This window comes from Lagopus leucura, unplaced genomic scaffold (genome assembly GCF_019238085.1).
Source record: "Lagopus leucura isolate 7727_CA_CO unplaced genomic scaffold, USGS_WTPT01 Super-Scaffold_73, whole genome shotgun sequence".
NCBI classification, from domain to species: domain Eukaryota; kingdom Metazoa; phylum Chordata; class Aves; order Galliformes; family Phasianidae; genus Lagopus; species Lagopus leucura.
The window spans coordinates 101,323,179-101,347,942 of NW_024962252.1; the positions used below are offsets into that span (position 1 = coordinate 101,323,179).

Here is a 24,764-nt window from a genome sequence, read left to right on the forward strand (position 1 = left end):
ATTAAGGCAACTAACTCAAGGATTGCCCTCAGTTTTAGAAACTGATCGTGCTGGCATTTAAAACACCAGACTGATGAATTTATTTCCCTTAAGAAGTTGGCAAAAAAAGCTGTGCGAAGCAGAGTGCAAGACTTAAATACTTCCAAACACCACTAGGACACATGCAGTAGATTATTAACTTATTTATAAAAAGAAAATCGTAGTAAAATATAAATAGGACTGCATAATCATCAACAGGACATAAACTGTGCTAGGAAAGCACTAGGAGAAAATGGCATTCAGCAAAACATCAGGCTGCAGATTTATGCTGTTAAAAAACAGTGTCTGTGTCAAACCCTCCTGCACGCACAGCCTTGTTCCTGGCTCCACTTCATGCTTTCCCAGTAGCCTGACAGCTTACTCTGGTGCCTGCTCACCAGAGAGCAGATTCTAGAAGAGAAACAAATGTTGCCTGTCTGCTGCCTTACCATGATCTGCTCCAAGGAAGTAACACTCGGGGAGCATCTTTGGATGCCTGGGATCCACTTCTACGTTCACAGACACATTGCTCCCTACAGGAAGGAAGTCAGACTTAAGTGGAGCTTTTCTTTGCAATCAACTGCTTGAAAACAGAAACATTAACTTAGAAAACAGTTATAAATTAATGAATTCAGACTGCCTTTAATTGCTGCAGATAATTGGAAAATTGGTACAAAGCATTCAGTTTCAAACAGCAAATATTTCCCGTTATGTGATACCCTAAGATCCCCAAAGGATTTGCTCAAAAATGTTCTGGATCCAGGTTAAAAACCTTGCAGCACATTCTCTAACAGACAAACAAGTGAAATCCAACTTCTTTTTTTCCTAATTAACAGCTATGTTAGGCTTGACCTTCTTGAATAAATTGGAAGGAATTAAATCGAAATCTAGCCTTAACTGAAGATTGTCTGTGACGGAAAACAAAGGCCTCAAAGCCTTTCACTGCCCTCCACTGACCTGAACTTTTTGAGGCTTTCCCTTCCTTCTCATTGGTCTTCATCAGTACGGTGGTGCCAAGACAAAGCCAGCCTGACACCACAAATGTATTATCCGATCCACTGCGCTCCAACCAGCTGCTGACCTCAGTCCTCCCCTGTTCCTCCCGTCACCCCAATGAAGGAGCTGCCTCAGCACCACCACCAGCAGCATTCCTGCCCCACTCCGCAGCTTTCAGGGACAACTTAGATCTGCTTTGGTCCATTGTACCTTCTCAGATTTCTACAATACGCAATTGGCATTTTGGATTTAAGCCGAGAATCAGAAATCTTTTCAAAGATAACATTTTCACCTGTATTCCTAACCTAAGGCTTTGCTAAGTTTCTCCTTTGCAAGTACAGGACTCCTTACTCTCTATATACACCAAGACCTTGAAGTGCCACGTGTCAGCATACGAATTAAGGAACTTCCTCAGATTGTTAACATCGTATGCCTCTAATTTCCTCTCCTCCTTTCTCTGTCCTTTCCACCTGCCTCTTTGTCCTCTCTTTCCCCCTTTGGACTGCACTAATTCTCCTTTCATTCTACCAAGACAGGGACAATCTAAAACAACAATCTACCGAAAAACTGGAATTTGTGAACGAGATCAGGGATTCTTCTAAGCTCTGTTCTACAAACACTGATTTTCTAGAGCTGTCATGCCAGTTCTCTTTGTTCTTAAGAGTTACGTGCAGTAACGTGAAGATGAAACTTACATTTTGTATTTAACATAGAGAACTGCTAACAATTTCATAGACAGGCGCAGCGTTCAGTGGAGGTTTGTCTTTAATACAAAGTAAGAGTTGTGTTTTACTGTTTTTAAGTCTTCTTTTTCCTGACTGAAAAAGCCACCACCTGGTTAGATAAGCAGAGGAAAAAAAGCATGCTGAGTTTACTTCTAAAACTCATGCATTCCTTCCAGTCTGTGTGTACCTATGGCGATCCTCCTTGCTGTAGCACCCCTGGCTGGATTTTCTGGCTCCAGTACCCACGTCTTCCCATCAATTTCATCCATGGTGTCCCAGAACTCTTTCAGCGATTCCAGTGCTGCCAGGAACTGATTGTGGATGGTTACTAAGGAGTCCTGGGAAAAAAAGAAATTTAAAGATTTTACGTGGTTTCTACCCATGGCAATACAGAATATTAAAAAACAACGGCTGTCATTTAAGCAGCATTAAAATCTAGCATGCCTCCACTTAGAGTATGGTAGGCAAAAAATGCTGGACCTTATATAACAACACTTTTTATTCGAAGCAACATAAAGTAGATAACTGTCTTCAGCACAATTTCTCTACTCTCGGTACTTCCAGCACGTTGTGATAAGCATACATCATAACTGATTGGAAAACTGGTGACAACTACAAGGTAGATTTAAAAAAAAAAAAAAAGCTATGATACGTAGCTAAGCAATGTTATAACAGTCCCAAAATTAAGCAGCATAAAACCTGGGACATAACATGATGTTTCAAACCATGCAAATACTGCAAGAGAAAGAGAAACCATGCAATATTCAGAGGATTACACTCAAAGGATTTCAATATTTGAGAGTGGAATAGGCAGAATAAAAAAACCCCAGTCATTATACAGGACAATACAGAGAACAGCAATGCAAAAGTCTTTTAAACATCGCTGAGCAAAACAGATTAATTCTTCTAGAGGAAGTTTTCAAAATAGAGGAAATACTTAGGAGTCCAGCTTTCAAAATGCAGATGCCAAAGGGTGCAAAATACAAAGAAGAATTCAGGGAGCCAAAAAAGAGGTGAAGAATGCGATAGAAAGCAGGAGTAATGCTCCATCCATGCTTTGATCCAAAGTAAACCTGAGTCTGGTATAAGATGGAATGAGCAGAGAAGCTTGGAGCGCCATGAACAGAGCCCAGAGGAGAACAGCAAGCACTCCACACATGGCTTCACGTGGACATGCCAGGCTGGGATTTGGGAGTACTGGAAATGACTCACACAAAACACAACTGAAAAATCAAATGCACGAGTGAAAACAAGGAATGACAGAACACTGACACAGGCTTCTTCAGCTACAATAAAGAGATGGGAAATTAAGAAGATGTGACAAGGGTCACATTTCAGACACGCTTTGGCCCAGGAGCCAGACAAGTTCTGGGTGTGAAAAAGAAAAAGCAAATTAAATACTATGCTCTAAAGAGGTATTTTTCTACAAATAACACGAAGCTTGCATGCACCACTCTCCTTTAATCTTTTAGTAATTATGCTCTTTCACCAGAACAAAAAGTAGAAATCATATATATGTATTTCTGAGATGAAAAAAATGTTGGGTTTTTTTAATATACCAATTTCTCATATTTTAAGCACACATATTCCAGAGAGAAACAGTGCAGCTTAGAAATAAAACGCTACGTTTTTCCCTGCTGTTATTAAATTAAAGGAGGAAAGCACTTAAGCAGAAAAGTGTGAATACTGCCAATCTCGAGACGTAACGCTTATTATCTTTAAAAGCATTTTGTTACTTTTATAATACCTGAAGTGATATAATAGTGTCAGTCACTTAACCACATCTTAGAGTATAATATCTTCATCTTAAGTACTATTATTTCCAGTATTTTAATAATTTTCACACAGTCCTGAAATGTGATCTTTTGTGCTCTGATGACACTTAAATTAATAGCATAATTTTCTGGTACTTGCAACAGTTGCTTTCCATTTTGATTTTTTACATTTTTCTGTATCACATACAGATAAATCCTCTAATAATCATTTTTATCTTTATCTTCTGGGAATTCAAAGGGTTTCACTAGAAAAAAGAAACATCAAGGGATTATAACCCACAGATAAGTTTTAAAATCCAATTAATTTTAATACTAATTGTAATTTTTCAATGGTGTTCCTTAAAAAGGTAGTTAAATCTTTTCTTAAACGCACCGTTCATTTGATCTTATTTGCATGCTTCATTGATGCTGCCAGCTGTCTCTGGCTATATACAGAAGTGCATCTATAGGTATTTAAATCCATCACACGCTTGTCATGCAAACCATGAGAACTGTAGCACTCCTTTTTAGTTGATGAACCAACTGGCTTCAGAAAAGAGCTGGGCAATAACCAAAAAGACCATCGTGCTTTTTTTTGTCTGTACTACACCAAGATAGCTGCTAACAGCACCACAAAGTGCAAACTGTGTTTCTCAGTAACCTCTTCACAAGCACACTAGAATTTTAATGAAATAAGTCAAATATTCTTAAAAAAAAAAAAGAAAAAAAGAAAAAACAACAAGACACCATTCACAAAATCATTGCTGGCTGCCCACCTGACTCTAAAAACCACCAGCAAAACCTTTCACTCCACCCTCTGTAATTATTAGGTTTCCGTGCCCATCAGGCAAAACATGCAGTATAAAAACATAAAGAATCTTTCACAACAGCTTAAAACAAAACAAAGATAATTTTATGTTTAAAATAGACCCTGCATATTATTTATAAGTACCGAGGCCACTGAGCCTATGGCTAGAACGGGAAGCTAATTCACAGCTAACAGAGGCTCAGAAATCCTGCTGTGAAGCCTCGATGCAGTTTGTTGTACCAGAGGGTGTGAGAGTCTTCTCTACCTGGGTCACATGCTATTTCTTCTCCTCCAGTCAGCATCTCTCAGGTTTTTCATAGTTCAGATTGTGAGTGCAGAAAGCAAAGGATACAGTTAGTACAATTAGTACAATTAGTGATGACAGCCAGCTCTCCCTCAATGAAGCACATATCCAGCCTCACCATACCAGTCCTCCCAGGCTCTGTCAGTCACCTCTGTCTGAGAGGTGCTCATGTCACACATGCTGCACAGCCCTCAGGACTGAACGGTTCCCGGTTTAGAAGGACGTGATTCTGTGACCTGAACTTCTGAGAACAGGTATTAGAGACTGGGTTATTTTACAAGACAACAGATGGAGGCGTATCACCTTCACGTCACTGCCACAGAACTCCCTATCAGTCTTAGAGATCTGACCCCATTTTTAGCTTTTGTGATATCAGCATCCTCCATTCATTGCAGCCACTGACAGGAGATGAATCGCTTATTCTGGTCAGTGAAAATCTGGACCTATCAGATATACCAGTGATATTCTGGACCTACCTGGAGAAGAACACATTCTACTGCTGCTCCTGTTACTCCTAAGCTTTGAGTTTCCTGCCTCTGCCCCGACCAGCCTCACCCTAACAAATAGTCTCCTACCTAGGAAGAGTCTCAAGTAGTTCTGCAAAATTTGATCCTATTTCTACTCTCTGCTCTCTCATCTCCATCCCATCACCAGTCCTCATGCTAATTCGTTATTCCAACTCAAAACACTTCCTCCCCAGTCACTTCAATTAAATGAATAAGAAGGAACAGGGAGGAAACAAGTCACTCTACTCCTGGTTCTTATTTATGGAGCTAGAAACTTGAAGGAAGTGCTACATGATACATGACAACATTCCTGACAGATCTCAAACACCTCTTCCAACTCCTGGATGGACTAAATACTGACCAAACAGCAGTGAGAACGCTCAGATTAAACACAGTGCATTTTACTAAAATTTATAAAATCAAGAATAAAGCCTGGTGGGGTTTCTCTCTTTTGTTCTGTTGAGTTCTTTTGTTGTTGATGCTGGGGTTTTTCCTAATTCTTCCTAACATAACATTTGCTGACCCTTAGAAATACAGTAAAATTAGAAGAACCACAAAGCCTTCTGAACCGAAAAGGTAAAGTAGACTGAGCTGTGGATGCTGCCACCTGCCTCCTGTGTACTCCCAGATAAAGAACCATTTAATAAAGGAGCAGTTGCTGGCTGGCAGTGGATCACCTGTATTACCTCAGTAATTTACCACTCTTTAGATTCCTTGGGGCTGCTCTTTATTTCACACAAACCAAACTTGAACAATTTTCTTCCTCTTTAGCACAAACTAAAGTCACACACAACACTCTTTACATCTTCACAAAGCGTCAGCCGTTTCTGTTTTTGGTATTGATAGATACACAGAAAGCAGATCTGTGAAGCTCCTTTGCTAAAAAAACAACAACAAAAAACAAAAACAACAAAATTATGCCATGTTTTACTGTGTTTCCATTAAAATGAGCAAATAATCTCATTCATATCACCATACTTTCTGAATTTTGTATTACTGCATCGTTGGCTGGCTGCGCGACCTCATTAGTCATTAATTTCCACTCTCCTGACCTTCATGTAGCAAACCAGGTGGGCAGTGGTCAGTATAGAAACAATACCCTGATGTGAGGGCAGCAGAATACAAGTGTGCTGAAATGCAGAACCACGCTGACAGTTCATACCGAAATCTGTAGACAGAACATTTATTGGGTAATTTAGAAAAAGAATATAAGTGAAATAAGTAGATGCTCTTGCACTTGTCATTGAGAAGCACTCTGCATTTATTTGGCACTGGGAACAGTAGCGGCAGCAGCAGCATTGCCCTTGGTGCTGATTTCTTACTACTCTAAAATGTCTCCTCTGAGCCAGAATGCACTGGCTGTTGCTGATCATGCTGTGAGACACCTGCACTGGCTACTAGGCTTGTCATGACGCACAAAACCCTACCATCTTCAGCTTGACATTGTGCAAGTTATAATTATTCATCCAAATGAATATGTCAGAGCAGCAGCAGCAGACCTCTCATCAGAGCAAAAGAAAAATACATCAAAACATTATCAACCCAGCAGGAAGACAGGGACCATAAGGAAAATTACCCATTTTTAATATGGATGCCATAAAGCCATGTCTATTATTATACCAAATAAAAAAAAAAAAAAAACAACCAACAAACCAGCCACCCAACAACCCCTCAAGTTTAAAGTCCACGAGCACTGAAAAGAACCCCAAATAGGCAACAGCAAGGGGAAAAAATTCAGCAAAATCAATTAGCAGAAACCTCATTATATTTTCTTCCACAAGAGTTTACATTACAACAGCAAGATTGCATATTTGTCAGTTAAGCCTTGTCAGTTTTTACATCAAAGATGACCAAGAAATACTGAAGTTCCATTAAAACTTCATAATATTTTACTGGTAGATAAGTGCAGCGTGCTCTCTTTCCTTTTAGGTACCAAAATTTTTAACCACTTGAGAACCTGCTAAAATCAGCTACTGCTGTTGTTTCATCTTTATCTAAGTTTAACCCTTACCCTACCAAGATGCTCACTTTAAGAGTTTCAATGCACTTTGAAAATAAGCACAAATTTAAATAGTGGAGGAACACAACATTTAGGACAAACATTCTTTTTCCCCGGAAGTCACACTCAGAAGATCAGCTTTGACAGCAGACTGCACACCTCTCCCATCAGAAAGCACAGGCTGCTGCTATTTGCCTCCACAGCACAGCAGATTACCTGCAGCTGAAAGCAGCCTCTTATGATTTCAGAACAGTCCTCAGTGACGTACATACATCTATCGCTTGTGTTTCCAACCACCCCAGAGGTAATTCTAACTGAGTGTCTTATTTGTTAAGATTATATTTTTTACTTTCCTGTAGAGTCATATTAATATATTTGCTCACATCTTTTAACTGGTCAAAGCAGGTTGCTTTTGTTGTGTTATTCAAGTACATCACATCAAAACCTAACGTAAAGCTGGTAGCTTTGTAGTAACTAAGAGTACACTCGGAGCAGCAACACCTGTCAAGGATATTTGAAATGCTTTTAATTTGAGGTAACATACACTGCAATGACATAAAATTAAGAAAATGATATTAGAACTGTAGGTAACTCCAGAGGTAAGAAACAGCACTTGAAATCCTGCCTGTAATATCAGGAAAACATATTAGTGCCACATATCAGTAAAATTTAAGGAGAAAAACAGCACCTATCCAGATTGTTCAAAACTGCACCAGGGAATCAAAAACTAAAATAAACACAGCTTTTATTTGCAGTGGTTCATTCTTGAAGTTACTTCCTCAGGCTCCCAAAGTGGATCTGAGGTGATGCACAGAACCTCGAGCTCTGCATCTCATCTGAAAATCATTCTGATGCAATCACTGGGTCACGTCCCCCACACAAACTTAGTAGTGTCAACATAAGCTTTACTGATGGGCAGAAATCATTGCAGGAGTTAGAATTATGAAATGCTATCCATCACTTGAGCAAAATCTGTTTTTCTGAATTAAATGACATCAAATCTCAACCACTTCCTAGAGATAATTCACATGAACTTGCTTCTAAAGTGGTCACTTCTAGATCCATTTAATCAAGGATGCACACTCCATTAAGGGAGAGTGAGACATGAAATAAAGCAGGAGACTAAAAGACAACAGCTTACATTGACAACTGTTAAATTACAAAATTTGAATTCTCTTGAGTATTTTCCTGGTCTTTCGGTTACAAATGAAGTTTTCTTATGTTGTGGAAATCGTTCAGGATAACAAACTGAGGGAACTGTGGTTTTTTGGTTGGTTGTTGTAGTTTTTGGTACAGCAGCCACCTTTGGGTGGTGCTTCTCTGCATAAGCAGCTTACTGTGCACAGCATTTCCTAATACTTCTGAAGGCTTGAAGTTCCAGCTGTACATACAGCTTGAGAGAAAAGCAGTACGAGTGCAAAGCAATCAACACACAAAGTATACATACATGAAAAATGCATTAAAAGCAACCTCATAAGGAATACAAAGTTCAATTTTACATTCACAGAAGCAGGCCTGTAAGTAAAAAGCACACAGTTTTAACACTGAGTTAAAAATGAAGTCCAGTGCATCATTACCACCTACCTTCATACTTCTCAGTTATCGAAAATAAAGGAGAACAATAACAGCTACGTGGGTTTACCTGTGGCATCCAGGAAATGGCAAACTGAACAGGAAAATCCACAATGCAGTCTGGTGGCTCAGTAGGATACTGAGGGAGAGAAAAAATACATACAGTTCTGGTTTTGGTAGTTGTTTTGTGTTTTTTTTTTAAATATGATTAAAGTCAGACTGCTACGCAGCTGCCAAATTCGATAATGAAGTATAAGCACTTGATGCATCTTGAGAACTTGGCTCCCAAAGGAAAAATATGGAAGGCATTTTCAGAAATACTTATAAATGTTAATTCTCTTTTAAAGAAGAAACCTACACGTAAAGTGTTCTTGTGTATCGGGCTTTGAAGGAGGCAGGAGGATCATAGCTTCCTCTGTTCAGTCTTCACGTAGGCAAATTAAAAAAGAACTTCAAAAACAGATCACAGAAAGAAAAAGAGGAAATATTTCTTGGCAACTTGATGGCATGTGCTGAACAGAAGCGTCCCCCTTGCTCCTCAATTGCCTGTAGTGGATACAAAAGTTTGAAACAAAACCAACAAAACAGAAAAACTTCCCGAGGCAAGGATTAATTGTCAACTGAACCAGAATATTTGCTGAGATTGGAAGTGCTTTTTGTTTTGAAACTTAATCAAAGCAATCATGAAGACAAAGTTAAAACTAACAGCTATTCTCTCCACCTGACCCCCAGATTAAAAGGTATCAATTAGGAAGAAAAAATATGTTTAAAAAATGGACTGTTTTTTAATAAAAAAGGCTAACCCCAATCACTGATCATTCATTACACTTGTAAAAATACTGCAGCTCGGCTTGCCACTCTGAGATCTGTGGAGAAAAATGTATCCTCTGAAAAATAAAGCAGGGAAAGAAAAAAGCCCACTTTGTTACAAATAAACACCTATCCAAAACTTTATTCACCTGAGAAGTTGCCTCCTTCCGTCCTATGCAACATTCCCAATCCAGGCAGTGACACACCAGGAGGTATTGCAGAAGTTGTGTTGCTATTGCACAAACTGCTAACGCCAGAAAACATTTCAGAAAACCTTACTTGAGCAGACATACAAAAAGGTCCCAACTTCCTCCCTGAATTAAAGACACATGAAGCTTGACTATGCTGCTTCCCATAACCATCCTGCACTCATAATAAACCTCCACACACAGATATCATCATCTACCAGACATCCAGCAATCAATGTAATTTCTTTTTTGAAGTGCCCTTACATCATATACAGTGTCATTCTACAGGAACTGGTTCCCAATTGTTCTTTATAAAAGAGCAAAAAAAAAAAAAGTATATCTTTCCTAGAGCATCCATTCTGCCCTGCCTTGATGTTAATAATGAGGTGGATTCATGCATTTCACAGAAATCTGTTTAAACTTGCACTTTTTAGTATGCCTTCACTTGTAGCTTCTGTCAGATATCTGCTTTCTGAAGACGACTCCTACAACTTGAGCACTGTGTGATTTGCTATTTTACCAAACTGGAGGCAGACAAGCTAAAAAACAGCAAGAGAGCAAGAGAACAAACAACTGATTTGGACAGGAGGCAGTTACAGTTTAGGGAAGTGTACCCACAAAAGCTGTCACAGTTTCTTTTACTGTAGCGTTCGTGTTATTTTTCATGAAATGCTTTAATGCTTGCATAAAAATAAACTTGTTTTCAGTGTAAAAAACTTTGCTTAAAACAAACAGATCAGTTTCTGCATGGGATTCATTTTAGGACTGCCCTAGTTAAATATCAGCAGCATTAACCAATTAGGTGCTTATTTTCTTGGTAAGTAAATTCACTTTATGCATTCTTTTGTATGTTGACTTTGAACAAGTGGTTGCAAACAGATCCTACAAACATTATTCAAAAAAATAAATTACCTTATCTCTTTAATGCTTTTCAACCTTGCAGGGTGAAATCCTGTATAAAGTAACACGATGATTCTGCAGGAGACAGTATTTTACAGCACTATCCCACAGTGTATCAGCAGCACCATACACACAGTCAGATTGGTATGGTAGAAATCCTACTTTTCAGAAGAATTTAAGCAATTGCTAGAGCAAAGATTTATTTACTGTATTTTGAGCATGCAGCTGATGTTATCTAGAAAAAGCATTTTCAATAACCCTCGCCAAATCATTCACTTAATTACTGTCAAAGCATCTTGTTTACTACACGGCATGCAAATTATTGCAGTAGCTATTAGAGTTCTGAAATGGCAAGCACCCAACCCACTTCCAAGAACTAAAATGTATGAGTTCCTCATGTAATACAACATGAAACCTGAAAAATAAAACCTGATGTATTTGGTTTTATACCTTGCAAAGACACAGATTTGGCTTTCAGAAACCTTCTAGCTCGTTTATTACATTGCAAGTGGAAGAAATTTTCTGCATCAGGCATTTTTAGGCAAACTGAACTGAAAACTATTTCACAAAATGTAACCTGAGCATAAAACAATGCATCCTGTTATGAGGACAGTGCCAATAATTTACACAAGTTGACGCTGCGTAGCACTGGATCGCACACACAGTGATGACATGATGTTCTCCATCCTTCCAGACTGAATTTGATTGCCCCACGTTTCCCACGTACTTTATAAATGCAGATTATAGGGAGTAACCGTTTATAAAAGAGCAATTCCTAATACAAAGAACACTGAGCCAAGGATAAGTGAAAACCTTTGACAAACTGAAAAGTCCTCCAAGTACATCCAAGCCATTAGGGATGGTAGGCACATTCAGAGGATTATTTGAATACACATTATAACTTCATGAAGAATGATTTTCTAAACCACTTGTAGAAGTTGTCCATCCCGAAATCATTGTCGGGGTGCTTATCAACTCATCTCAGTGCACGGCATCTGCAAGGACAAGGCTGAAGCAACCACTGCCAGCAACGTGTGCTCAGGGGAGAGGTTTAACTCTCAAACTAACCACAGTCAAAGAAATAGCATAACAAAAATAAGCATAATTGAATTAAAGCATGCTACCAAAAGAAATCTCTTAAAAAGCACAGTCTTCTCAAACGCATGAGATATGTATATAAAGGAAAATCAAACCCTTGTGTCAGCAACATTTCACATATAAATTCTCTCCTCTGGCAAGTTTAAATGCCAGACAGTTTCAAAAGGACAAACAATTGATCCTTTCATCACAAAAATCACTTGAAAAGAAAAATTTGATGATTACTTTTCACAGCAGACAATTTAGATAATCTAGTCTTTTTATTACACCGCATCTTTAGTTGATAGAAGGTGCTTTCTTCTGCTATTAGGAGCCTCAACCACACACATTTTGTTACTATGAAGCACAAGTTTTTAGAAGGACAGAAAATGGGTGAGCTTGATTCCCACCATGGTACAGCGATAAGTTAAACACAACCAGCCAATGCAGAAGTGTAACACTGTTTGACTGGTTTTATCAGGTGCTTGAGCTTTACAGTTAAAAGTGCTTTACTTCAATCTCCATAAGCTGAAGAAATAGCTTAGGGGCAACAGGCTGCATGCATTTAATTTCTAATGCCATACTAAGTACATGGATAGCAACTCCCTTATAAACAATGCCAATACAGCCAGGTTCTTGCACACTAAATAGCCCACAATTTTACCTTTTTTTTTTCCCCCCCCCCCATGAGTGTATTTAACATCCAAGTGACTAGCAAATTAATTATTTGTTCATTACTGCGTGCATAAACACATGCATATATATTTAGAGCACTTTTATTAGTTTCTGAAAACCTATGTTGATAACCAGCATTCCCTGGCAGTTCTCTGTTGTGTCCTGTAAGGTAATAATTTGTCTTATGTAAAACTAAAAAACTGCTGCATTTCTATTTCTTAAAGAATACAGGAAGTTTCTGATGATGAAATTTAGTTTGACATACAGTGTCCAGTTCTTATTCCTTCAAGTTTATTATTTCAGATGATGGACCACCAATAGTTTCCAAATCGTATTTTACCCCAAAGCTGATTTTCTGAAGGTAGCAGCAATGACCACACAATTGCCATCACATAGCCCAGATCTTCATAGATTCTGGTAGGAGATTCATGTCTTAAAACAAGAAATTCTACAAAGAAGTATTACAGTTTGAGTTCAGTTCTATGTGTTAGGAAGAATTAAAACTTTGCTGCTTCCATACATGCCACGGTTTGTTTTTTGTTGTTGTTTTGCTTGTTAAATGCTTAAAAATGTCAATTCTGCAGTCAGTCTGTCATAAATCTTGACAGCTCAAACAGTAAGACTTGCCACAGAAGCTACATAACATCCTCCAATTGCTCTTATATGTTTAGTCTCTGGACTGAGTGATAATGTATGAAAGTCTCTAAAATAGCATTATTAATTGCAGCATCACAAAGTGTTTCTCACGTGACGTGCAGCCTCTTGTAAGACCTTCAGACAACAATAACATATTAGGAATTTTCATTGAAGTTCAAGTCTGAAAATTCTGCATTTTACAAAACAATTTCTAAAAAGCCAACCACCAAAAACCAGATTATTTTGCACAACAGACATGCTATCAGACCAACTCTCTGAAATCCTTACAAATTAGAAAATCCATCTTTTTCATGGAAATCTTGAAGTATTTTCCCCCATATAAATTCACCTTTGCATTTAACTTCAGAGTGACCAGATGCTGTCGACCACGAGAGTCCTCAGCCTTCAGCTTGATTGTGGTGAGCCCAGCGTCCACATACGCGACTCTGAAAGGGAAAAGCAAGCTCTGATGGGATTTCAAGAACTCCAGTTTGAAAGATCTGCAATACTCTTACTAGTCTGATTCAAATATTCATCAGGGCAAGTCTGATACGCCGAGCATTTCGGCTGTTCTGGATTTACTGCTGTTAATACACCACTGCTTAATGCAGTCATACATCTTTGGGTTATTTACAGTGTGTGTCACGGCTCACGCTGTGGTCAGCGAGCGCTATGTTTCAGTTTTCCATCACTGGAACCTTTGACACACACAGCATGTTCCTGTCAGCCTCTACTTATGTACACATTAAACTTCCTGTCAAATCTTTGATCCATTTCTGCGGTTTCTTACACCGTGAGACTTTCATGCTCTCGATTTGCTTTTGTCTTCAATGAAGCTCTCTTTTGTTATCAATAATATTATTTTTGAGAATTCGGTGGCTAACGGTTCACATTCTGAAATTGATTTTTCACAAAAAGCAGTTCTAGAACAGGTACAAAATGAGTTGTTTGCAGTGATTCACCTTTGTTTCATGACAGTTTCACGCAGTATAAATGCACTCAAGCAAGTAGAAAGTACGTACTAAACATAAATAAGTTTTAATACAAAACCTTTTTGTTTAAGACGTTACTGATACTTCCCTAAACAATGAAGATGAAGGAAATTATGACATACACTCTTCCAACAAAGTACATTCTGCTGAGAGGCTTCAACAGCTGCCAGAAGGTTGAGACTTATCCCTATGTTCAACAGAGAGCTGAGTATGTGGGCATTTTGACATTGTTACAGCATCATTCCCCTGTGATGATAAAAAAGCAGTCTACAATTGTTGCACAAACTTATCACCTAGACTGAAAAGCCCAGAGCTCAAAGCAAGTATCTGCTAGCTAACCTAAGTAACGTTTTTCTAAATTAATACACACTAGCCCAGTCACTTCAACCAGCACACTGGAAAAAATGTTTCTCTTTCAAGAGCAAATAGATACACAGTTGTAGAAGTCTACATAGGAAAAAGTAGAGCTACACATTCCTAGCAGGAGGTGAAAGGAACAAAGTGATCTCCGTAATCACACATGAAAAATAAGGTTGGAAAAAAGTAGTAGTGCTACTGAGTGCTGAAAAAGACATTATTTCACATTTAATGCTGGATAATTTAAAGCAATATTACACTGGCCTACAAATTTCTGGGAATATTTTGCCACTCCTCCAGAACAGTTTAAAGAAATAGAAGTCTTGATCAAAATGTAGTCAATTAAATTCAGTTTACCTAGAGAACATTACAGCATTTCTCCTCCAATAGGAACAATCACTGCTCACACCTCATTCTAACTTTACCTCAAAATTATATTACACATTTTTATAAAGATAAGAAATTACTTACAACCCAGGCTTCCATCTACTGTTGCAGAATGCCCGGAATGAAAATTCACTGCTGGTCTTCCTTTTTCTCAACAGAATGTAAAAAGCAATAAACTGCCTCCAGGGGATGAAGGAGGATTCAATTTTCCATTTAAGATAAAAGAAAAGAACTCAGTAGCTTACTGGCTACTCATTCTGTAACATCATTCTACCAGTCTCTGGATAAAAAAAATAAAAATGAAGAAGCGAGTTCTGTGCAACCAGGGGAAGCTGGATAACTCTGTAAAAGCCATATGAACTTCTTCATACGACCTCAGAATAGAAGAAGGAAGCTTAGAGGTCATCAAGCTCAACCTCCCTGCTAAAGCAGGTTCCTTACTGCAGGTCTCGCAGGTAGGTGTCCAGATGGTCCTGAACATCTCCATAGAAAGAGATTCCACAACCTCCCCGGGCAGCCTGTTCCAGTGCTTCATCACCCTTACTGTAAGTAATTTCTTACTCATATTCATGTGGAACTTCATATGTTCCAGTTTTGGGCCATTACTCCTTGTCCTATAACTACACACCACTGAAAAGGAGTCTGGTCTTGTCGAATTGCCTCCTACACTTTAGATATTTATGAGCATTGATCAGATCCCCTCTCAGCGTTTTCTTCTCCAGGCTGAACAGTTGCAGATCTCTCAGCCTTTCCTCACATGGGAGATGTTCCAGATCTTTTATCATCTTTGTCACCCTGTGCTGGACTCTCTCTACAAGATCCCTGTCTTCTTTGAACTGGGGAAACAAGAACTGAACACAGTATTCCAGATGTGGCCTCACCAGGGCAGAGCAGAGAAGGAAGATCACCTTCCTCACCCTGCTGACCACGCTCTTTTTTTATGTGCCCCAGAATATAATTGCCCTTCTTGGCCACAGGAGCACACTGCTGGCTCATGGCCAACCTGTTATTCATCAGGATCCCCAGGTCCTTCTCTGCAGAGCTCTTCTCCAGCAAGCCATCCCCTATCCTGTACTGATGCATGTTGTCATTCCTCCACAGGTGCAGGACTCTACACTTATTTCTTTGAATTTTCCTTTCCATCCAAACCTCCAGCCTGCTCAGGTCCCACTGAATGGCAGCACAGCCTTCTGGCACATCAGTCACTTCTCCCAGCTTCATACATCAGCAAACTTGCTGAGGGTGGACTCTGCCTTGTCATTCAGGTCACCAACAAAGACACTGAATCAGACCAGACCTGCTCAGACCCTAGGGGAACACAGGCTTCTTAGCCTCCATCTAGACACTGCGCCTCTGCTCACAACCCTCTGAGCTCCGCCAGTCAGCCAGTTCTCAACCCACCTCACTGCCCACTCATCTTTCTAAGCTTCTTTACAAGGACATTGTGGGAGACAGCGTCAAACACCTTGCTGTGGTCAAGGCTCACAACATGCACTGCTCTCCCCCCATCCATCCAGTGATGACAATGTAGAAGGCAACCACTCTGGTCAAGCATAATTTGGAGATGTCATCCACACAAGGGTGACAAATTAAGCAACCTACCTGAAGCATTTTCCCTACCTCAACTAGTCAGATTATAACACTAGAAAAACCTTTCACTTATTTTACTACTATAAGGGTTCACAAGCAAACTTCCCCATCTCAGCAAACTATTTTGTGCCAGTTTCTTCATCTTCTTAAAGTTATACGAGTAACTTCTTTTGAACACTCCAGCTTCAAGAAGGACAGCAGTTACTATAGGAAATTCAGTTAAACCGTAGAACCTATTGAAATGTGACCTTTGTGAACAAGTATTTGACTATGAAAGAATGTGTACTCCACACTAAAATTAGGTCAAAAAATAAAGCCTCCATTATAACAGAGAAAGTGATTATATCTAACAATGGCAGCCTGCCCACTTACAATATTCATTACTGGTTTTACTCTCAGCGGTTGAAGAGGAAAGAGGCATAAGATCACTTCAAGTAACGTCTACAATTTGTTTTTGAGAAACTCCACATATTCCTTAGATAAGTTATTTGAATACACTTCTGCCATCCCTAAAAGCTTCTTAGCTCACGTTAGAGATAAGGGACTATTACCCTATTGTTTAGATTCTCTTTCAAATAAGAAAATTTTTCAGTTGGATTTGGATGCATTCAGAGATGGATTGGCTGGAGCACGGCCCAAAAATCTTACTGAGAAAAAGTCCACAACAAGCCAGTTTTTGTCTTTTTCTTTTTCTCCCTCAAAGACTAATGCTGATAAATAAAGCCAGATGTGTCACAAGGTGTGAGCATTTAATTGAAGTTTTCTGGCAGTAAGAAGGCTTAGTTTTCTGCTAGACCATACCACCATGTTTTTAATATGCAAGTACACATCTCTTGCAGCCCAAAACCAGTTTAGGTTAAGTGGCCTTCTCTGTAGTTCATTATACTTTTAATTAGAGGAGGAACTTGCTAATACACTTCGAATTATCAACTCACTGTAAAGCAGACATGATCCCTTATGTACAGCCCAGTCCTTTTAACAACTGACTCCCCACCTCCCAGGCTGAACAGCAACCATAACACATTAATCAAGAGATCCATGTCTACAAAATTACTTGAGTACACTGGACAAAAGCACAGCACAAGTTGTCTGTCCACACAAAAACCAATTTTAACTAGAAAATGAGGCAAACTCTGCCTTAGAAGCATGCTCTCTGATAAAACACTGGTGTGTTTTTTAACAGTAAACCACTGAATATTTTACATTTATAGCAAGAGAGAAGTACTCCTCTCTTTGAGATAAGCTACTAAAATTATTTCAAGAGTGTACTATGCTCAGTGATATGCAATTTATAAATACATATTCTCAGACCTGCTTGAAGAATATGCCATCAGCTGTACCCACCAGCTACATCCTCAATAATGGAAATTACTGTAGCTGAAGGACGTTTTAAAGAGGAGGTCTTCAAAACAAATTCCCACTTAATGTTACTTACATATTACTTATTCATACGCAAAAGTGAGAAAACTTAGGACTATTCCTCAACATAAGGCTCTAGAAAAAAAAAAAATTACTTCATGTGGTGAAATAAACATGTTAAATACCAGCCAAGATTAAGAAACAAAAGTACATTTGTCATTCCGAAAGTTCCAACTGCAGACCTCCTGTTTCAAACTTTTGTTTTAGAGAACCTAAAATACAGCTTCTCATTCAAAACTCTTCAATCTTTCATCTTTGCCCCTTGAAAGAAGGCACTCAAATTAATTGCATGCTATCAGTAAAATTAAACACAGTCTACAAATTTATTTTCTCTGTGCCTACACAGAAATAACTGCCTTCAATTCCATAAAGGTTACCTAGATATAAGTCATTCCAAGCTCTCTGCTGGAGGATTAAGTTGTTTGATATCAGAGAACTTGCTAGTAGTGACATGTGATGGCAGGTAAAGCCTTCCCAGAAGTCTGCAAATCAGGAAGCATTGCAGATTCCTGAAACATTTCTGCACAGACATTGAGTATTTGATCACAACCCCAGCTCCTTTATTTTTATAAGAGGAGATCCATGTCTTCCTTTGAAGAACTTTAATTTGACACTCCTACAATCAGCTCATCTGAGGGCCTGCCGGATTGTGAATAAATATCACCTGTTTGAACACATGCAATAGCCTAACAAATAAGTTCCCAGATGCAGCTACGTGTACTTTTCTTTCCTCAACAAAGATAAGCATCTTTTGTGATTCACTACTATTTTACTTCCCTAAGAAGACCACCTGAATTTCATTCCCTATTTCATAGATACTCATTTTATACAACAGCATGGTACCCCTCCTGTGAAATCCTGCACTCAGGTGCACTAAGCCAACCTGATCAGGTAACACAGCTTACTCTCTCCTTGTGCAGTAACCAATTCCTTCAAAAGCAACATGGTCCCCTGTTTGGGGAGACCCAAACATGGTCTCCCTGCACAGCTGAGTCAAGAAAACCCACCAGATGCCTTTCATAGGCCCTCATCTTTGTTTGAACCACCTGGGTAGCCAGAAACAATCAATTTCTGTAGTTTCTCAAGGGCTGATTGTTCTGCAGTTCTGGAATAACAAATTCCCAAAGTCTCTTCTATGCTTTTTTAGTTTTGTGAAGAACCACACCATCATGAAGTCAGTTATAATTATATAACTCAGTGCATGACTGAAATAGTAAAAAAAAAAAAAAACCCTATAAATATAGTATTGTTCACTATGTCAATAGTTTGTAGGTCACAGAATCGATTGGTTAGTAGTACAGTCTCAAACCCCAGCTCAGTTATCCAATACTGAAAAATGTGTCGTCAGCTGAAGCAGGGTTTTGATTTATTTTTTTCATCCTTTTTTTTACTTTGTGCTGCAGCAGGCTATTTTAAAACTTCTTCTGACCAGGATAAATTAACAAGTTATATGTGAAACCAACACCTAACATATATGTATGAGAGGGTATTCGACTAGGTAACAAAATAAACATACTTATTCCAACCCAATATTTCTAGATCTCTGACAAGACAGGAGTAGTATTCTGGTGGCCTTGGTACATGCAGCTCTTGTGTATTCTTCAAAGCAATTTCCTGTTTAAAAGAATGTTAAAAACATCATTAAGGAAGATTTCAATGTTTTTGCATCTACTTAGTTATGTGATTTTTGCGATTCATTCAAAATATTAAACTTATGTAAAATTAACTGTACACTGCATTTGTTTTGTTATAGCCTCCAGCTAAAGCAGACAAAAGCTGTTTGGTAAATTACTTCAGATACTGCTAATGAAAACATCTGCAATTTAAAAAAAAAAACACAGATGTTGACAACAGTCTTCAGATGCAAATATCAAATGTGCCTCTTTTTCATCTAATAAATTGGAAGCCAAGCATCTTGTCTGAAAGAAAATTTCAAAAGAAGGTTCTGTGAAGCCCACAGCTGCCTCCTGAGCATCACAGCCACATAAGGAAACATGGAATCCCTCATATACAGCCACACACTGTCAGTCAAAAAGTTATCAGTGTCTCTGTTTTAATACAATAGGATCCCAGAGTTTGTGTACAGGCTTTCATTAGGCAGGTGCCTCCAAAGTTCTATGAAAAACTTCATACCAAATTACAGAGGAAAAACAACAGAAAAACAAACAAACACAAAGCCACGTGTTGCCCACCTTAGTGTTGCACTACTTGGACTTGAAAAGCATGCTTAAAATTTTGCTTACAGATCATATAAAGTGAGATCTGTTTCCAAAACTACAGTAACGATGAAGGATTACTTTCAAGAGCTGCTATCAACGTCACTCAGCCTCAGAGCTTTGTACCTGACAGATGTGGAAGACACTACTGAAGCAGCATCAGGAGCAAGGATTTTTTCATTATTATTAAACTTAATTCTACCCTGAGATGCACAATGAAAGTGGATAGTCAAACTGAAAAAAAAACAGTGTTCCAACAGCATACAGTGAAAAAGCGAAAACAGCTTGAGCAACACACTGATATTGTGTAATACTTTTCTTGTATGTTAAAAAAACATTAAAAAAAACACCACCACAACAAGAGAAAAAGCACAAGCATCGATATTCTGGATATTCTGCCACTTACCAAGACAGTTTTCAGCTCCACCACAAAACTGACAAGATCTGGACAACCGTGCAACCTCTGGAAGGAACAGAGCATTGTTTTCATATCATAACATTTAGTGGTAAATAATTCCAGTCTAAATATCTACTCTTCTGGTGTTATCAAGCCACTAACAAGGAAAAAAAAAAAAATCTCAACCACATAAAATTTTAAATACCTCAATTGAAAAACGAGCCTCCAGTTCAGGGAACCTCAGTGAAAATTAACTACCATCTTTGTCAAATATCATCACGTAACACATTTGTTACGTGATTTGTGAAGACTTCATACTTCATGCATTTATCTGTATTTAGGAAGACTTTTATGGACACTTCAGTTTCTACCAGAAAGAAGAGATGCTTCTGAATTGCTCAAAACATTTTCAGTTCAATTTTCTTTAAGAACTCTCAAGAACCACCTACTTCCAGATACCGCACATTCTAAAGGATCCTAAACATATTTATGCTCCTGGTTCTGTAGCTCTGTAACTTAAGATACTCCAGAGCTGCAACTCTTGTCCTACAAAGCAGCACAAAGTCTGAGAGATGCCATCTGCACATTTGGCAGATGTTTCCTTACAATATCCTCCATGGCTGGAGGGCAGTTATATCCTTGCTCTAAAAGTTTCTCCAGGACAGAGAGGTTTAACTTAGATTCCTTGACTGCCCACAACACAGAATGAGCTACATAAATCAACAACTTCTGTGATTTTTTTCCTTTATGCACTATGAACAATTTATTGCATATACAGAGAGAAATTAAGGAAAGTGTAAGATGTCAGCTGTAATTTATTATGAGTTCTAACTTAACCTTCAAAAATGAACAAAAGGAAAACAAACAAACAAAAAGCCTCACTCCAAACCTCGAATAAAAAGCGACTGTTTTCTAATTCCAATCCATCTCACCTCACAGCAGTCTGCAAATACTCAATAGCACATCTTGCCCACAAGGTGAAATTAGAATTCTTTAACACTTTCAGAACAAGCGTGAGTAGAAGTTTCACAAATCATACACACACACACACTTAAGAGAATCATCATAGATAGACATCTAACAGAAATGGTTTTAGAAGCAGCATACCTGTTTCAAAATATGCCGATATCCATGAAGGATCTTCTTCAGCTGCCAGCCACACTCTATCCTGGACAAACAGTACTTTGTATTTATTTTAAATTCATGCTACATGATTTTGAGAAAGGATCACAAAGTTTGGTGCCAACAACATAGAAGGAATTAAACAATACTTCAAATTTCTTTGAGATTTCATATTCAAATACATTTCAAATTTTCAAATGTCACTATCCACAGCCCATTAGAAATTAAGCCTCTTTTTTTGCTGAAAGCAACATAATTCTTCCAAGCTAATATGACTTCATAAAAAAATACCAGTATTTTAAAACTCAAGCCTGAAAATGTCAGTTACTTATAATGGCGTTCTGGCTAGCTGATCTAGAATGTAAAAGCTACCTAATATCACTTGTTCACAGTTCACAGCAGGTAGAAGCATAGAGTGGAATGCCAAGAACGAATGTATGCATGCATACATACAGTGCACATCCCTAAATACCACTGTGACAAACAACTGCACCAATAAGAACAGGGCTTTTAAAGAGAAGCTCAGTAATAGCATAGCATTTTAACATCAGTATATAACTCCTTTAATTTACAACTCTGCATCTTCTGTTTTCCAAATGGTGACGTATAAATAGTTTGATCTAAATAAACATTTTCTCAAGTACACTGACTTATATAAAAATAGCCAATTAATTAAAACAAAATATTTTGATACAGTTGATATTTATTATCACTGTTTATTAGCGTTTATTAACATTCATACTGGAAAAAGGTACCAATTAATACACATATTCATCATTGCTTTCATCAAATATGCTTGCTTACATACACTCACACATCTTTTTCCATATGACTATCTTACCTTGCATTTTTCAGTTGAGAATCTGTTGGTAAAAGTATCCGGATGTGGAAGTCTCTACCCTTGAAAATAAGCATTTAGTTAGTAGGAAGGCCAGCAAAGAAACATTGTTTGATACTGTGGGCAATACTTCCTGAAAGTATTGACTGCTAAGCAAGAAAATTTCTCTTCTGTGACTTTCAGGAATATTACGCAGAATTTATTCATTTAGAAAAAAAAAAGGCAGTATGAGTAACAGGTAGGAATAATCCTGGTTTTAATTCTCAACTTGAAATATTCTTGATCTCTGTAACTCACAGTATTCAATAAGAATGTTTTCAGTAGATCATATTTTATAAAGAAAAGTAATTCATTTAAAAAAGAAAAAAAGCATTACTCAGATCTGGACATGCCACAGTCCAAGTCATGCTGAAGTCTGTGAGAACGTCTTTTCAACTCAAGGAAGAGAGTAGACTTTTATTATAAAAGTACTATGCTAAAAAGGAACTTGGGCACTTACGCACAGAAGACTTTCAGCAACTTAGAAGCCATAAACTCAAATAGTCTCAACCACATTAACATACTTCTTGGCCCCACTGGTGCAGTCTTTACAAAGCAGCTCCTAAACACCGTTCACTTCTATTTTTATTAATTGCCCCTATTCATGATCTTGCCCCAACATTCTCAAAGGATTATGAAAACAGAATTGAAATAAAGGTTTGTAAGACACCTCCCAGAAGTGGACAATGAACTTATCTCAAAACTTCAGATTCTCTTCCATCTCGGCACACCTTGAACTACTACCACAGACTCTGACATTTCTTCAGAAGAAAGGTAAGAACAACAGCAAATATATTCTAATTTTGTTTTGCCTTGACCCCAGCAAGGCTTTCAATACCTTTTTCCATAAGAGGCTCTCAGTGAGGTGGACTGAAGGCTGTTAAAGGTGCCAGGCTCTAAAGGTTGTGCTCAGCATGACAATGTCCAGATGGAAGCCACTGACTAAAGGCACACACCAGGGGTCAACACTACTAAACCCTAGTTATTGACCCAGATGAGGGGACACTGCAGTCTCAGCAAGTCTGCAGAGGACAGAAGACTGGAGGAAGCAGCTGATATGACATGAACTGGTAATAATACCATGCACCAAAGTACTAAGCAAGTAGAGGGCAGCTCTGCAGAAAAGGCCGTGTTTGATCCCAGTGGGCACAGAGCTGACCTCGAGCCAGCGGTACGCCCTTGCAACAAGGGAGGTGAAGTGCCTCTAATGCTACATTAGACAGAGCTGCCAGCAGGCCCAGGGGCAATGTTTCCTCTCTGCTCAGGGGTGGTAAGGCATTCCTGGGATGCAGTAGAGACACACTGAAGTTAGACCATGGAGAGCCAAGAGGGTGATTTAAGCATCTGAAGTACCCTTAAAGCCAGTGTGTACAAATTACACACAGTTGGGGGGAAGAGCAGCATCAGACACTGTAGTAGAGCCCTACAACGCCACACTGTTGGTGCACCAGCTCGGGGAGAACACAGATGAAACCTACTGTATTGATAACGAAGCTCTCTATGACATATGCTTCAGAACACTGAAGTTAACTATGCCAACATACAGTGATCTGAACCATTTAGTGTCAGCCACCATGAGCAGCGTCACCACCTGCCTGCCTGCTTAATGCCGACCTGCGGAAGCTAGCAGTGAATAATGGCTCCCTTCCACCTGCACTTTTTCATGCCTGGCTTTGCCCCTCTCACAAGCCACGGCAGCCAGCAGTACTGTGCTCTGACCGTCCCAGAGCTCACGCAGCAAATGTTTGATGCCAAAAACATGATGGCTGCGCGTGACCCACAGCATGGCCACTACCTGACCATAGCTGCTGTTTTCAGAGGCCGTATGTCCATGAAAGAGGTAGATGAGCAAACATCCAGAACAAAAATAGCAGTTACTTTGTTGAGTGGATTTCTAATAACGTTAAAACAGCGTTCTGTGACATTCCACTTCATGGCCTGAAAATGTCTGCCACGTTCATTGGTAACAGCACAGCCATCCAGGAGATGTTCAAATGCATTTCAGAGCAGTTTACAGCCATGTTCCACTGAAAGGTTTTCCTGCACTGGTACACGGGGGAGGGCATGGACGAGATGGAATTCACAGAGGCTGAGAGCAACATGAACGACCTGGTGTCTGAGTATCAGCAGTACCAGGACGCTACTGCTGAGGAGGAGGGGGAGTTTGAGGAAGAGGCTGAGGAGGAGGCAGAGTAAGAGCTATGCTGATGACACCTGTAAGTTTTGTTTAAAGCTGTATGAACTGTCATTCAAAACTTCTGTGTTGTGTTCCTTCTCTTGTCTTCAAGTCACTTCCAATGCTGTATAGGCACCATTAAAGCACTTTTCACAGTGGGGAAAAAAAAAAAAAAAAAAAAATTCCTGACAAAGAGAAAAGAACACATGGTCAGACTCAATGGAGTGACACACACCCAAGGGACAAGAGGCAGTGGGTATAAG

General features: G+C 38.9%; 1 protein-coding gene and 1 pseudogene across 2 annotated transcripts in view; one reads left to right on the plus strand and one right to left on the minus strand.

The window, feature by feature from the left end:
• The window catches only part of FANCL (FA complementation group L), a 28,208-nt gene that overhangs the window by 2,741 nt on the left and 703 nt on the right, over nt 1-24,764 (minus strand). For both annotated transcript variants that reach the window (XM_042891604.1, XM_042891601.1), the window contains exons 2-9: nt 22,290-22,348; nt 21,434-21,494; nt 20,336-20,392; nt 19,230-19,327; nt 13,318-13,414; nt 8,753-8,821; nt 1,927-2,077; nt 468-551 (exon numbers count right to left, since the gene is read on the minus strand). In XM_042891604.1, the coding sequence (XP_042747538.1) occupies nt 468-551; nt 1,927-2,077; nt 8,753-8,821; nt 13,318-13,414; nt 19,230-19,327; nt 20,336-20,392; nt 21,434-21,494; nt 22,290-22,348 (676 nt within the window). The remainder of the gene's footprint in view (nt 1-467; nt 552-1,926; nt 2,078-8,752; nt 8,822-13,317; nt 13,415-19,229; nt 19,328-20,335; nt 20,393-21,433; nt 21,495-22,289; nt 22,349-24,764) is intronic.
• Nucleotides 23,407-24,521, plus strand: LOC122183569 (annotated as a pseudogene).